Raw genomic sequence first — 15,526 nt, forward strand, 5'->3', positions numbered from 1 at the left:
TCTCTCTCTCTCTCTCTCTCTCTCTCTCTCTCTCTCTCTCTCTCGCTTCTTCTCGAGCCGAAGGAGCCGGAACGAAGCACTTGGTGAACCAGGAACAGGTTCCGAAAGGAAGAGCGCTCCTAGACTCCTCGCGCTAGAAACGCTCCGCTACTTTTTGTCCGGCTCGTTAAGTCCAGTGCGATGTAAATCTGAGGAATACGTAATGTTGAGAACATTGAGCCCGGCGCTGCTTGTCGGTAATTCGTAAAGAGACACTGGAAATGTTTGTACTGACAAATGTTGATCTTCTCTCCTGATTAGAGTCTCCGAGGATCCTAAGAATCCCTCTGTCGTCGCGCCAACAACGAAAAGGAAAACGTGAACAGGGCGATTGCGAGACACTCCCGATGGATTAAAACAAGAAGGAGATACGCGCGACGAATGTACAACAAGAATTTTATGGACGTCCTTCATTATTTTTTACTTTCACGGCTCACCTGCTTCTCAGGAAATCTTACAAGTGTTGTTATTGTAGAACAGAATTCATGAGAAAACATACTGTCGGGCTGGCTCCATCGGAACGATGCAATGGCCGGCTGCAGAATCAAGAGCATACGCGGGATCCATTTGCCGCACTTCGTCCTTGTCGATTCGTATCATTGACAGATTTAGGGAAAAGCGGTCGGGTGAGAGCTGCTTTAATTGGCGCGATGAAATTCCGTCCTTCTCCCCCCCCCCCCTCTCTCTCTCACTCTCTCTCTCTTTCTCGTGCACACGCACTTCTCTCTAGCGAGAATATGCGCTGCAAACGCGGTGAATTCATTTCGCACGTTCTAATGAATTCGAAACGCGCGGTTATCGGTGCGTAAAATTTCGCGCTAAACATTGCTGGAGCCTGACGGTAGCTCGGCACTGCGAAAACACCGCGCAGAACACGAGTGGATGGCAATAAACACTTGGACGATTTTATTCTTCGCGCCAGAAGTGTCAACGGAGAAAAAGGAGAATGCTTATCCGCGAGTTTACGACCGCGCGATCGTCCTTCGCGTTCGCCCACAAAATTTGCAAGATTCGGACGTTAAACAAAACGCGATAAATTTCTCTCCGGAAAAATACTCAGATTTGACAGCTTGACGTTAAATGAAAGCAACTTGATGTCAAAGCCTTAAGACCGAGTCAGACTAGCAATTGTCGGCGCGGATTGGATTGGGATTGGCGATTGGCGATTGTCTTCTAACCAATGAGAGCAAAGCAGCCAGCGACTAATCGATTCTCATTGGCTAGAAGACAATCGCCAATCGTCAATTCCAATCCAATCCGCGTGGGCAATTGCTAGTCTGATTCGGCCTTTAGAATGCGTTAAGCAATTGCAATAGTGCAGGGTAAAGGCACCTAATAATACATTTTCAGTGTATTGAAAACCTGGAAATTTTAAAATTCTCGGAGGATTTCTCAGGAACGCGTCCCGGTCGTCTTTTCGCATTATTTGCATCACAAAAGGAAGTAGAAAATTCATGAATTACAAAAACATGGAAAGAGAGTAACCATGGATAATAGCTGCACCTGCCAGGATGGTCGCGATTGGCGATAGCGGGGGGGGGGGGGGGAAGGACAAGGAAGTCCCTGGGGGACCTGCTGTTTTCCTTTTGCCTCGAGAATGTTCTACTCGAGAATGAATACGATCATTAGTCTACAGGGAAACTGCGAGAAGTCACTGATCGAGATCCATTATTCTCAGTATATTTTCGTAGGATCACAAGGATACGATACCTAGACTTTGATGAAGGGGCACGAGGACCCTCGAGAGGTACGCATTCTCGCTGACAAATTGTCTTCGCTTCGTCACTGGACCCTCGAAACCGTTTCGTGCTTCGATACTCAATCTGCCCCGTCTCGCAAGGTGAAAAGCGAAGAGGACAAGCAACGACTCGAGGAGGATGGTTCATTAGTCAACGAGAGATGAGCCTTTGTTAATTTTCGTGCCCGTGACTGGACCGGCAGGTTGATTGATCAGAATTAGAAAATCGATCAAGACTGCTAGCTTGGAAAGAACTGAAGAATCTTTTCGAACGCGTCTCATTTAAATGACGCCCACTGCCTTTTCTAGCGATAACACCAAGCTATTATACTTAAAAAATATTAAAGGGATGTTCGTTTCATCCTAATTCCGTGATTGTCGTAAATGCGTCGTTAATAATTTTCTCATTTGTGAAAGTATGAAACAATTTTTATTATCTACTTATGTTTTACTAACATACAGTGCGTTTCATAATATTTCAGATGAAAATCAATAGCCCAGCATGGCGTCCGACAATGGTAGATCTGTCCGCCCCGGAATTACGCCGTCAACCTTGCATCCTCCCGATTTTCATCAAGCTGGCCAAAACAAGTCCACCGTATCAGCTCGTAAATCAATGGCAGCGATCGTCAGTGCGGCGGTGCGTCACGCAACTCATGAACGCGATACGATCGGCCCTCTAAACGCGCGGTCGGATCCGAATTCCGAGCAAGGTGGTGAGTAAGCCTAACGAGGGCTAACCAAGGAACCTCCCGCTAGTGAAACGTGAAACGCACTTTTAACACAGTAGTGTACACGCACGCACGTGCGTCTCACACCCATGTTCCCCTCGCGCGCGCACCTGTACCTGTACTTATGCCCCGAGTCGGGTCTCGAGACAGCGTTCCTCTCGATGGGGGCCACACGAGTTTAGTGCCCGTAATCTTCCCGTCTCTTCTAGGGCCGTGCCCAACGGACAAGACAAGCAAGAGAGCGTCTCGCGCCTGTAATTTTCACACCGTTCGCCCAGTTGGTTTGCAAATGTGCGAATGATAGCTCCGTTCGACTCGCATCAGCTCAACTCAACTCTGCTTGGCCGAAGATGATTGCAGCGTGCGCGCGCCTGTTCTCCCATCTTCCTCTCTCTCTCTCTCTCTCTCTCTTTCTTCCTCGGCGAGGCTGAAGAGAGGGCGGAAGCATGATTCGTCTTTCGTTCAACGAGAAAACGAACGTGCGATTTCGGCGCCGACGAAAGGCGCCTTTTGCATATCGGCCCTCTGGATACACTTTGCCGTTGGGATCGACACGAGTCGGGCCCGGTGCAATTTCGATACCCTCGTTAGCGAAATTCGACGAGCCATCTACCCTTTGGAAATCTCATGACTTCGAGGCCCTCGCAGTGTACAATCGTTCCTAAGTATCATTTTCGGGGCTTCATTTGCCTTAATGCTCGTGAATTCGTACCCTCGTTGCAACACAACGACACATCGTAAGAGAATCGTTGACTCTCTTTCTCGCTCTCGATCGAGCTCTCGAATCCTCGAACGTGGCGTTTAACTTTTTTTTTTTCCTTCGCATCTCCGTGCATTAGTCAACGGGGAATTTATTTCTCGAATTCTGTGAGCAACGTAGCGTGAAACTGCGATAAAAACGATACCGCGAACGTTGTGGCGACGTAAAAGGTATAGCCTTTAATCAACGACGGAGATTGTTGCGGTTTTTATCTTGCGACAAGATCATGATCACAAATGGCGCGAAACCTGTTCGAACTTATTAATTTTTATACTAACGCAGTTTCATTTTCGAGAATCGCAGCTACTCATTTAGTTGCCGAAATGAGCGCAGTCGTAATAGCCTCGTTATATATTCATGACGCGAGGTGTTACGTTGTCCACTTCATTATCGCGCCCTTCCTCGCAAAATCATTTAACACCAATCTTCGCAAATAAGTCTGGTGAAATTTCAACGCTGACTTTAAGGTATGAAAACTTTTTTTACGTTCGTAAAAAAAAACAAACGATTCGATGCGCAAAGTGGATCGCTTTTGATACCTACACGAAATGTTGCCGATTCCGATGCCTAAGGATATTTCATTTACGATTGCATTCGCACTCGTGAATGCAATTTTGATACCTCTCGTGGTACTAACCACGCGTTTGCCTTAATGCACGAAATTTGACGATTGCTCCATAATGCGCGGTTACATCTCGAAATTACACGTGGCACGCAGCTCGCACGATGCCGGCAATGCAAAAATTGAATTATCACGTGCGATGTAAAAATTGAATACTCCCGTGCGGAATGACTTGTAGGCAATTTCGATGCACTCGTTAATGAAAGTGTTCAAAATACCCAAAGCGAAAATTTCAATGAACGCGACGAAATTGGCCCTCAATTTGCTCATCGAAAAAACATAAGAGTTCGCAACCTCCACTCGTTTCACGCATAGTACAACTAGTATGCCCGCTCTGTCATTTGTTTTGTTTTGCGTCGATCCTTTCTGCACATCCGCCATTTTCTTGGTGGAGCCAATGAGACGGATGTTGTGCATGTGGTAGTGTGAAATCAGTGTGACAGTGTGACAGGATTTTATACCAAAAACAAGGCGGAATACCACGTGATCGATACCGAAAAGAGCAAAGGGCCGACAGAGAGTGCACAGTTGAAAAATTTGTGTTAAATTTAACAGATATCGCATGTCCCAAATGGTCCACTTAAATTTTTGTGTTAATTTACAATAATATGGACACGTTAAATGATCACACTAATACTTTGTTAATATTTTGACACAAAATAAATGCAAATCTCGAATTTTGTGTAAAATAAATTTTGTGTAAAATTAACATACTTTTAATAAGTTAAATGACGGTTCGAAATCACTCTCACTTATGCTACATAGAATAAAATCAACATTTTATTCTGTAAATTTTAACGGAAAAATCTTGTTACTAATAATATAGAACACATGTATCGTGTGAGATTAAAAAATAAGTACACATTGTGTTGTTTTAACATTTCTTTTTAGTTATTTTAATAATTGTACATTTGAGGTCAATTAACACAAGAGCAATATGTTAAATTAACACATGAATGTATTAAATTAAACATTTAACACAAAAATTTTAACCGGCATTTTTGTAACAAGAAAACATAAATTTTCCAACATACTATGTTTCACGAAGCTCTCCTCCTCCTCTTCCCCCCTCTCTCTCTGTAAACATATTGCACCCATAAGAAATATTCAAGATTCCACTTTTGTTCATCCTCTCTTTTTTGAGCGTCGATATTCCGGCCAATTTCTTAAATAGAAATGCTTCACTACGGGTCATTCGGTAAACTTTACAACGCGGCGATTGTCTGCCAGATGATTTAGTACGGTGAGCCACGTATGAATTTGCGAGGAACAACGAGGTGTAAAGAGCACCGACGGTCCGGCGAATCTTGACGATTCAGGCCCGGACGATATTCAGGCGACTTTAAGTGCGGGTATATGGCCAAGTACGGACATAAACCAAGAAACTGCCTCGCATAACCACGAGTTCGACATACCTTCGAGGTGCTTTTCAGTACATGATACGATGTAATCCACCCCAGACTTTGTCGGCTATATTTTGGACCGGCAACACTCTCGTCTATTAGCTGGTCGAGATGCAAGATCCCACCTCGTGAAAAATATACCCCGCGGCGTACAGTTTCGGTCATTCAAGCACGAAAATGTGTGGGAATCTTATCTACTTTTCATCTGTAAAAACTACCGAAACTTATTAATTAACTTATTTCTCAAACTGATTATCTTTCTTGTTTTACTCTTACACTTAACTCTGAACGGAATTAATCGTCAATTTAATTAATCCAATAAGTCCGCAGAATGATACGCAACAAATAACATGAACAGAGTAATTTGAGATATTGGGTATAGAATTTTCAACTTCGTAGGCGGGGCAACGAATTCTCAACGTTCGTTGTTGTTTTTCTTTCGGCGCGGCATCGTACGACGTTACTCGGGCCATTGTTTACGCGAAGGTCGCCGCGGTATCATTCGCTCGCCGAACGTCGAGCCGGCAAGCAGTGGCGAGAGTCGCTCCGTGCGTCGTATTACTTTTGCGTTATCGATTTCGAAGACTCGATCGCGATGAATGCAGGGATAAATCGCTATTGATTTGCGCATCTTTATCAGTAGCAAGTAACGTTCCTCGATTAATTATTAAGTTTCTACAACTTGTAATGAAAAACGAATTGTATGTTGAGACGACGGCTGTTTATCAACGTACCTATACATAGATATTTCACGAGACTAACTCATCTAAAATATGAACGTTAATCGTGGTACTTTGTCGCGGTTACATCTCGTTTGCGCACCGCGCTTTTAATTATCTACTATCGATTTCGTGTAATCTGTTCCATTTTCGGGAAAAGGGAGAAATTTGTACGACTTCAGTGTTCGCGTCGTTCTTCGCAACTCGAACAGGCAGGAAGTAAAGAAAGTCGCTTATCGCACGTCATTACATTATGTAAATGTAATCGAAAATTATCTCGATTAACTGTTGCAATTAATAACAACTATTTATCGCTGGAAATTTTGCTCACATAATTTATTTCGAGGATTAGATTGAATGACAAAGATTGTCAAAATATCGTTTCGTTGCGGACTAATATATTGTAACTACTTCTTTACCCCAGATTATGCTTCCGATGCTCACGTTGCGTTTTATATCGCCAATTCAATAGTGATTTATCCATTCTTCCGAATCAAAAATGCAAGTTGTTAGTTTGAGTAATTTGTATGATAAAGAGTCACGCGATATTTGTTAATAATATTTCGTGCGTTTCGCGGTATTTCACATCGCGTACGGGAGTGCCTGAAATTTCGCGCGATCGATGATTTTCGCGAGTGTTGTGTGAGTGCAACAAGGAAATCTGAAAGAAGGAGGAAGCCAAGGAGGCATCGGGCAACAGCGGAGAAATTTGTTCGGTGAGGTAAGTGTCTTGCATTTTTATGTTATCTGTTACTTGTGCGAAATAAAGCATCTGTTCTGTGTTTTTATATGATTTGTTCAAATGATTCGAACGAGGATTCAAACATGTATTAGAGATAAGACCATACGTATATAATTTTGTAAATTTATATTTAAGAGAAAGACTTTTTCAGTATTCTATATAATTATTTAAATAAATATCTATTTTAAAAAATATGAAATATAAAGTATATTTATAATCATACAATTATTTTGATTTTACATAATTAGTCTATAATAATCATATACATATTTGTATTTTTACAGTTTAACATACATAGTTAACGATGTACGACTCTGCTGTTGAGAATCGTATCAGTGAGTGATAAATTACTTTTTATTTTAAATTGACGTTGCGCATGCAATTACTTTTTTGCATGTATACAAATTCTCAAAAATACACAATGCCCAACCACAAACTGCGCGCGCGAAGCGCGCGTTTTGTCATTTCTAGTAAATTATAAAAGTGAGATGAGGAAACAATATGCATATTACAAAGATAATTGTATCAATATTTTAAAATAATATTGCTACAACATTACTAAAGTAATATTGTATAATAATGTCTTTGCAATATCTATGTACCATTACGTTGCAATATACAATTGCAATGTTGCAGCAATGTTGTTGCAAGCTTTTGTGTTGTATGGGAAGAATATGTATTAAAAAATGCAATGCAAACTAGGGGTTTCATTAAAAAAAAGTGTTTCCGAAACGAGAACGTTGATACAATTCTTAGTCGCGTGGCTTGCATCGGGATGCACGCCATCGCAGGCCCTCTTTATTGTAACAGAAAGGGCTCCGGAGTCTCTGAGCGTACTTAACTTCCTTTTTTCGAAAGAAATGATTAGGGCTCGCTATTGTACGAGGCCCTAGTCGCGTGCGATAGTCACGCCACGTTACGTGCGCGTCGAGGCTCATCGAGGCAATCATCTAAATCGTCCCAACGGCTGCAACCGCGCCGTACTCCGGAGCGTATTCGCGGCAAAATCCCGCCGTAGATCGGAGATGACTTCACCGGCTGCATTCGTTGGTCCCGACGGTCTAAACGCGCTATTACTATGTTAATAGGCCGATGGCGTGTCATTATATCGCGCCGTAATCCTATGCACGCGGACCGAGATACAGGAACCATGGACGAACCATGGAGAGATTTTCGTAAAATCTCTAGCGATACGATACAACAGTTATGGAGACAAGAGACACCAGAGAATGGTCCATGGCGTAATTAGATGACGACCATCGAAAAGAATGATAATGTGCACGAAGGAACACGAGTCTGCTTTGATTTTATGATTAAAATGACTTACATGGGAAAAGGTAGGAAAATATATAATAGAATATCGAAGATTCGCTTTAACCGGTTTTCACATGCAAAAGCACCTCAGTATTCGATGCGTTTATCCTAAATTTGCCCTCAAACGTATGAAAATTATACAAACACATAACGTATTTATTAATTTAAGACGTGCAAGTTTCTTTAATGAATCCCCCCATGTGGCAGCTTATTTTCGAGATACACCAGGTGGTCGTATATTAGCGTGGGTATAGCCACAGACACGTTCCTTGCATAAATGAGAGTCGTTCATTAGCGTAGATTAAGATGCTCGCGCCAAACCAGAAGGCGCGGCGCAAAACGGCGACGCGCATTCACGTTATTTTATCGCGCCATTGAAAGTGAATTCCGCCGCCACGGCCGCGTCGAGATTTGAGAGAGATATCCTTTTACCATGTCTATCCGGAGAACGTTCTTTTATTCAATTGATACTGCTAATCTCGCGGTCGTCGAAACAGCCTTGATAAAAATCCGAACAAGGACGAGACATATATACGTTGGGGCGTAACGAAGACTCGTTTCAAGCTTGAGTGCTAATTAAATATTATTCAGCAGCTCTCGATATAATATGCGTGCACAAATTACCGTGTCCACTTGTTGCGCTAAATTAGTGACATTCCGAGGAGGCAGCGATAAATAACGAGTCGCGAGCTCGCACCTGCTCTCTCGTAAACCCTTCGCGCCCTGCGGCCCTTTCGCGACGTCCTACCGACTGAATTACCCACTGCACTGGTCTCCTACATAACGCCGCGTAATATCAGATCCAGATCCTGTTTCCGCCGCTAGCTGAGATCCGCGGCACGTCGCAGCCCCCCCGCCTCGTACCCCGCGTCCCGAAGCGTCCGCGCGACGTTGTAGGCTGTTTGCAATTCTGGGGACCGATGGTGATGGCCTGGGCACGTAATAAGTCGATAATAACAGTAATGGCGGCGATAAGCGGGTCCCTAAACGCCCCTAAACGAGGGCTAATTGTACGCCTCTCGGCCCGTCTCGATACAGCAGCTTCGAAATTGAACCAACATGCCGCCGATCCGGTTGCCCTCCTCCCCTTCCCCCCCTCCCCCGCCCCGTCGCGACCAGCCAGGATCGACTTTTGCGAGCCGGTGTCATTAATTTGCCCACCTTCCGCTAAATCGCGTCGAGTAGTCGGGGCCCTGCCGCACCTCGATGGAACCGCATGGCACGTCGGGCACTCGATCATACTCCAAACGAGGGCCGCGCGTCGTTTTCGGTGGGCGCGATAATCTGCGCCGTGTAAGTGGCGGGTATCGGCGCTTACCGGCGAAACCGGGCGGCACTCTCGACGGCGACGGCCTTACAAGAAAATTGAGCAACATTTGTAACGCCACTTCGTAGCCGGCGACGTGTACTTCTATAACGAGCCGACAAGGAATAAAGAGATCATTTCTCAACAGATTTCTTGGAAGTCTCGCCTTCGTCGAGCGTTCCGCTCTGTTTTATTTCGCGCGAATATTAACGATCGATTAATTAAAGACGTCTAAAAATATCGAGAATAGTAGTAAAAAGTTCGATCTTGCTCCGCTTCGTTACACTGTCTTGAAGATCATTCTTTACTTCAGTCCGAACCACGATCGTGATGATCTAAGTCTTTTTCACCATCGCACATTACCGACGACTCAGAGCGTGGTGCTTTCTCAATACACGATTTTTTAATTTTGAAAGCGGTCACTTCAAAATGAATGGAAGGGTAAGGAAAAAATAGACGGAAAAAGAAACTGCCATGAACATATAATTTTTCTTCGGGGACTCTTTTGTTAGTGGACAATAAGATTAATGAAAAAGGTACAGGGATCACGGTGCCATCAAGATATTCATTATTTAACCAATTGTCTGTTTCATGTCACGATCATTTGTCACGAAATCCTTTTAGAACCATTCGTTACATTCCTCAATAATGAATTTTTCACAGAAATTACATTTTGTTACATTTACACGTTACATTTCTCACAGAATCACCTAACTATTCTTCTCACAATCGGTTGAAAAAAAAACAAGAAAGGAAAATCGCTAACTCTTTTTCACTTTCTTATTAGATGAAAAGAGATACACGCGCGCGCGCGCGCGCGTGTGTTAGTGTGTAGAAATGTGTGTGCAGAAAATCCTACCGGGCAATATATTAATTGAAGCATTAGTACTTTGAAAATGCATGAAATGCTTACGCAAGCTGTTGATAAAACTAGTCTCAGAACCACAATCCACCTGTTCATCTCTAGTACATCATGATCAATTTCAGAAAACTGTTGCGGTTATTCAAACCGCATTAATCATCGACAACTAGATCGGGTATTACGTTAAGGAGACGAGAGACGAGAGGCGTACGTACGGATTCAATTTCGCAAACATCAGGCCGAGCCTACCTACCGATTAATTTCTAAGTTCCTATCACGGCACGCACCTGGTATCATCGATAATCGATAATATAAGAACTTCAATAAGCGAGTACATGTACTAGGCTTTCGCTATCGGCACCTCGAGGATAACCGGACGATCGGTATCGCTGCGCGTCGACGAGAATGAATGTTGAACGCTGTTTGCAACACATGAAATTATCCTGGTAATGGATTTGTTATAGGCGTTCGGGCTCACGAGGCGTAAGGATGCCGACTATAATCTTAGGTATCTGCGGGATTGATGCGGTCGTTGCGAAGAAACCGGATTAGCTCGACATATAATTTTCGACGATCAGCAAACGATAAATCGTGACAGACACCTGGTCTCAAAATTGCGCTTTCTTATCACTTGTTGCCACCTTCGCAAGCCGCAATTTCGGAATCACTTAGGCACTCGCGCCGGAGATTTTCTAGGAATCTCTCGCACCGCTTTATGATTCATAAATGGTTTTGACGACTATTCTTATATGAGTATTAACGAAGAATAAGGAGTTGCAATCGTATGTAGAGCGACAACCACAGCCAATCACCTTCGGAACAAAAGCACTCTGGATCGCGATTGAGCTTCATTTCTTGCTTTAATTATGTCTGGACGTCAAAATTGATCGTACGGCGAAATTATCATGTAATGACGTCCTAACGAAACGGCGATTTTAACGCGAAAAAATTTGCACGGCGGTTATTTGCCACAGCTTATTTCATCCTGTTGTTAACTGCGACCGGGAAAGAGGATTTTGATAAGCAAAGTGGAAGACGAAACCGGCAACAGGATTACGAAGTGAAGAAACGGGCAGGACAGAACGGCTGTTGCAGCTTGCATGTTGGAATGTGTTCCGCGTCGCGAAGGCACGCAGGTTGGGCATTAACGCAATTGGATCTAGGTAATGGTTACTTACCACGATAACTTATACCGTTCTGCGCGCAACCGTCACGGAAACCGTGTCACGTACTTAATCCTTTAATGCCAGTCCGTCATGTTCATCTGGATTGCTAATTTTACTCGGATCCAGAAAGAGAGTGGAGCGCTTCCTCGCATCTGTATAGCACTGGCCCGTGCTGTAAGCGGACCTCGTGAATATTTATCTCGCCTCTTACTATGCGAGACACATAACGCTTAATATTCAACACAAATTTAAAATTCTCATTTGAAAAAGTCTGTATTGTTCGGGGAATGTTGGACTTTTGAGTTGACTTTGAAATTCTGCAGTCGTTATGTAAATTAGTAATAGCGGTTTTACTAATATTCTAATTCCATCCGTGCGAACAAACCCGTTGCGAAACACAAAGGCGACGTGTCGACGGAGCATGTAAAAATAATCTCGTAAATAACAGCCGATGATTAGAGGCTGCGTAGGGCGATAATAATTCAGAAGGTGGTATTTACGTCCTGTTGCTTGTGTTACCTCGTTTCTCCGGCGCGTTTAGTCATTCGGTTCCTCGTTAGGCAGCGGCCGATTTCCAAGGGGGCCGCGGCATTGGCATCGCGCCGGTGAAAATTAATATTTCGGCGAGATGAAACGCGGTTCCTAGCTCGATGTCAAAGCACCGATGCGCAGCGGCCGCCGGCCGGCAGCGTACGCGATCTCTGTAATTAACGCGCGGCTTAATGGCAACACGGCCGATCCACCTGTAGCGTCGGCCTACAGGTCAACCCGTGGCAGAATCGGCCGCGTATTAAGTGGAATGACTCGCACGAGACAGGCCCCCTACCGGTAGTTGAACAATTAATACCTAATTATTTCGGTGATGAGATCCGCGCGTTCCCATCACGCACGTGAAACGGATATTCTTGACGCCGTATTCGGTTGTAATCATAGGATTCGAGGCGATTCGAGGCTGAGAGCGTAGGGTTGAAAGAAAAGTAGAGGGCATGGCGCGGCAAGGAGAATTATTAAAAGAAACTTCTCGGCGCAGTGAATAGGTCCTATCCCCAATTAATTTTTACCGCGTAACTCCCTTCTCTTTATAATTTATATATATTTCTCATTACTTTCAAGATTCTCGAGATAAGAGATTTGTTAATTAGAAAATGTACAATTATCTTTATTTTTGTTAGAAATGACGAGCGTGTACCGGCGTGTGCTGTAGCAAAATCGGGTCGTAAATAATTTGTGTACAGAACTTTCGGTGCAGCGGACGGAGCAAGAGTGTGTTTAAAACGATAAAATCGATTAATATAAGATACACGATACCTGTTGCGAAATCTATCTAATTGGTTGAAGGCAATCATCGGTGACCCACGTGGCAAGAGGTCTCAGGTCTCTCGTGAGTCGAGCGCTGGTCGGGCGAGCGTAAGACGCGTGATACAATGGGCGGGCCCCCCTGGTGGGCCCCGCGAGCGCCGCAAACCTTATCTGTCGAGATCTATGGTACGGAATAGGACCCAGGGGCCTGTTAGAAATATCGCGTCGGCCGATCGCAGATAGGATCGCGATAACGGGCCCCTCTTTTCACCGCGAAGGAGTGGACGACGGGCCTGGATTACGGACAGCTGGTGAGCCTTGATAGTTTACAATAAACTGTACTTACACCGAATTCGTCCGGGAAACGAATATTGACATCCGCCACGCCGATGTCTTCCTCGCCGGAGAGAATCGCGAGGATCCTCTTTGTGGCACGGGAACGCTCTCTTCATTCTTCAAGGCTCGAGAATAGAGTCTCATTGTGCCGCGTTACTTCGTGGATTAAAGGGATGAATATGCTCGCCACGCGCGACTGTACATTAAAAACTTTATACAGCTGTAATTCTACGCAGGTGAAAGATTCTCAAAATCTCATTTTTGCTTGTGCACATTCTAATGTCGGGGCTAGTAGTTAGTCTCGGCTCCACTTCACGTTATTCTGTTATTCATTTTTGTAATAAAAGAAAACATGTCGAGTAGCGTAAGGGTTCGCCAATAAGTCGTGTGCTAAAACTGTCGCGACGTCGAGTCCGTTATCTGATCATTCGGTAACGTGACCGGTCACGTCATTGAAACACCTACGCTTCCACTGAGATAAGCATCTAAGATAGCAGCCTATAGAGTCGCGAGATATGCCCTGAAGCCGTGAACGCTCTAGACGCCTGCCTTTCGCTATCTCGTGAATATGTTACGTCTGCGCACAACGCATAGGTCGCTAGACCTGTCAGCGATCGTCCTCGATCGCTGTTTACGTCAATCCGGCCGTTCCGTCTGAATTGGCAACTTATCCCTTTTACCGCAATAAGAAAAGCACGAAAGAGTCTATTGTAAATCTTAAATATCTTTTCTATCGATACCTTATTAGAGTGTTCGAGATTTAAGGAGATTTCTGTTTAATAGCTTGGCGCTATATAATTTATATTATTTAATACATGTTACAATTTTATCGGGCATTATTGTATAAAATGCAAACGGTAAATGCAGAAAGTTTGGGCAAATTGATTAGATTGTGACGTATCGCACACTACTCATTAACGGTTTCGCAGTGGCTTAAAAATGAATAGAGCTAAAAAGCGATTGTACTCCCGTCGAAGATCTGAAGGTCCGATGGGAACATATAATCGCTACGATGATCCTCGGAACATATTGGATTTCGTCGGGAGCGCAGTAACCGTGTACCGATTTCTGGAGTTACTCGAGTGTGTCCGCCCTTTCACGGATAATTTGATCCCGTTGACGATAAAGACGTACAACGTGCGCAAGCCAAGATCCGCGATCAGATATCCCGCGGGATAACGAGCGGGATTGCATTGTACTAATTGCTGACGCGCCTCATCCGCGCGCGATCTGCACTTGGATGGACTGGAACGCGTGTACTCGGTACCTCAAACGCGGAAGAGGCGCAAGACAGGGAAGTTGTTTCGCACTGATCGAGACACAAGGTCGAAATCATTTCTCGAGCTCCTTTCTATAAGCCGATCAACGCGTTTTCCGGTAATCTCAAGTGAAAGGGAAGACGGGGAAAGGCTCGCCGCTATAATACGAACGCGTTATGTCATCGATGTTGCAAATTGCGATTATTTATCAAGAAACATGTGTCCCACATTTACTACGAACGTGTAAATTCTTGGAAAATTTGACGTTAAAGAGATCTTTCGTGCCCGCCAAAGTTCCATTTGCTTCGAAAAATACGCCCCAGGAAACTCGATCGTTCGATCCTTCGAAGAATCTCCGAAAGAGCTCGGGTTGGATGAACGACTTGAGGCGTGCACTTCCTTGGAAAGGCAATTAAAACTCGAAATCCTTCACGGAGTGGCACGTAGGACCAGTCGTAAAAAGATATCCGTTTCTGGCAGGCCGCTGTTGGATGCGCTATTTTACGCGAGGAAATAAAATCGCCGATTTCCAGTACGTTTCCCCGAGCCAGGAAATTTAAATCTCCTGTGAAGCGGGCAAGCGTCTTTAGTGCCGACCGTAAAAGTTTAGGGCGGAAATGAGGTCGCGTAAGGAGTAGATATGTTCAAGCTGATCCCAGATGCGTTTTTTCGATAAATGATACGCAGACACGGATTACATACACGGGAAAAACTGATGTTGTATCAACAAGATCAGCGTAATTGAAAAAAAACTGGTTGAAACAACGTCAGTATTAATAAATAAAAAACATGAGATAGTTGTCTTAATAATCTGGACATTTAGTTCAGTGCTTAAAATTAAAATCCATAGCGAATACAATTGAGTGAATTATTTGTGTGTGTGGAAACCCGTGACGTTAACGTTAAATGCAAGCATCTTCATTTTTTTAATTCAACAGCATTTTTGGTCCGTCTATACAGTGCCGACCAAAATTAGGGTAAAGGCACCTTTTGAGCACATCCGGTACATTTTGACGAGAATTATGCTCAGAAATCCTAAAGGTGATGTAATTTTGGTCGGTACTGTACAATGAAATGTATAATCGATCGAATTACGAAGTGGAGCAATATATTTCATGAAATCGAACACTTAACAAAAACCCCCCCTTAACACGAAAATCACTTGTAAGGGCTGCTTTCATTACTGTCAAGATTTGTTAACATAAGTGACACGAGGGCGCGCATTAAGAG

The 15,526-nt window shown here is 44.0% G+C and overlaps 1 protein-coding gene across 3 annotated transcripts in view; it reads right to left on the reverse strand.

The window, feature by feature from the left end:
- LOC105562437 overlaps nucleotides 1-13,552 on the reverse strand; it is a 25,889-nt gene extending 12,337 nt beyond the window's left edge. The window contains exons 1-2 of one of the 3 annotated variants that reach the window (XR_001008974.1): nucleotides 11,922-12,085; nucleotides 11,415-11,574 (exon numbers count right to left, since the gene is read on the reverse strand). Coding sequence is in view for 2 of the 3 variants with exons in the window: in XM_012013280.1 (XP_011868670.1) it covers nucleotides 5,306-5,458 (153 nt within the window). In the remaining variant the exon portion in view is untranslated. Of the gene's footprint in view, nucleotides 1-5,305; nucleotides 5,472-11,414; nucleotides 11,575-11,921; nucleotides 12,086-13,047 lie in introns of those variants that run through there. The other 2 variants (XM_012013279.1, XM_012013280.1) reach the window with 2 other exon arrangements.
- Nucleotides 13,553-15,526: the final 1,974 nt, after the last annotated feature.

Source organism: Vollenhovia emeryi, unplaced genomic scaffold, assembly GCF_000949405.1.
Source record: "Vollenhovia emeryi isolate VEMERY1.0 unplaced genomic scaffold, V.emery_V1.0 DF939188.1, whole genome shotgun sequence".
In the NCBI taxonomy this organism is placed as follows: Eukaryota; Metazoa; Arthropoda; class Insecta; order Hymenoptera; family Formicidae; genus Vollenhovia; species Vollenhovia emeryi.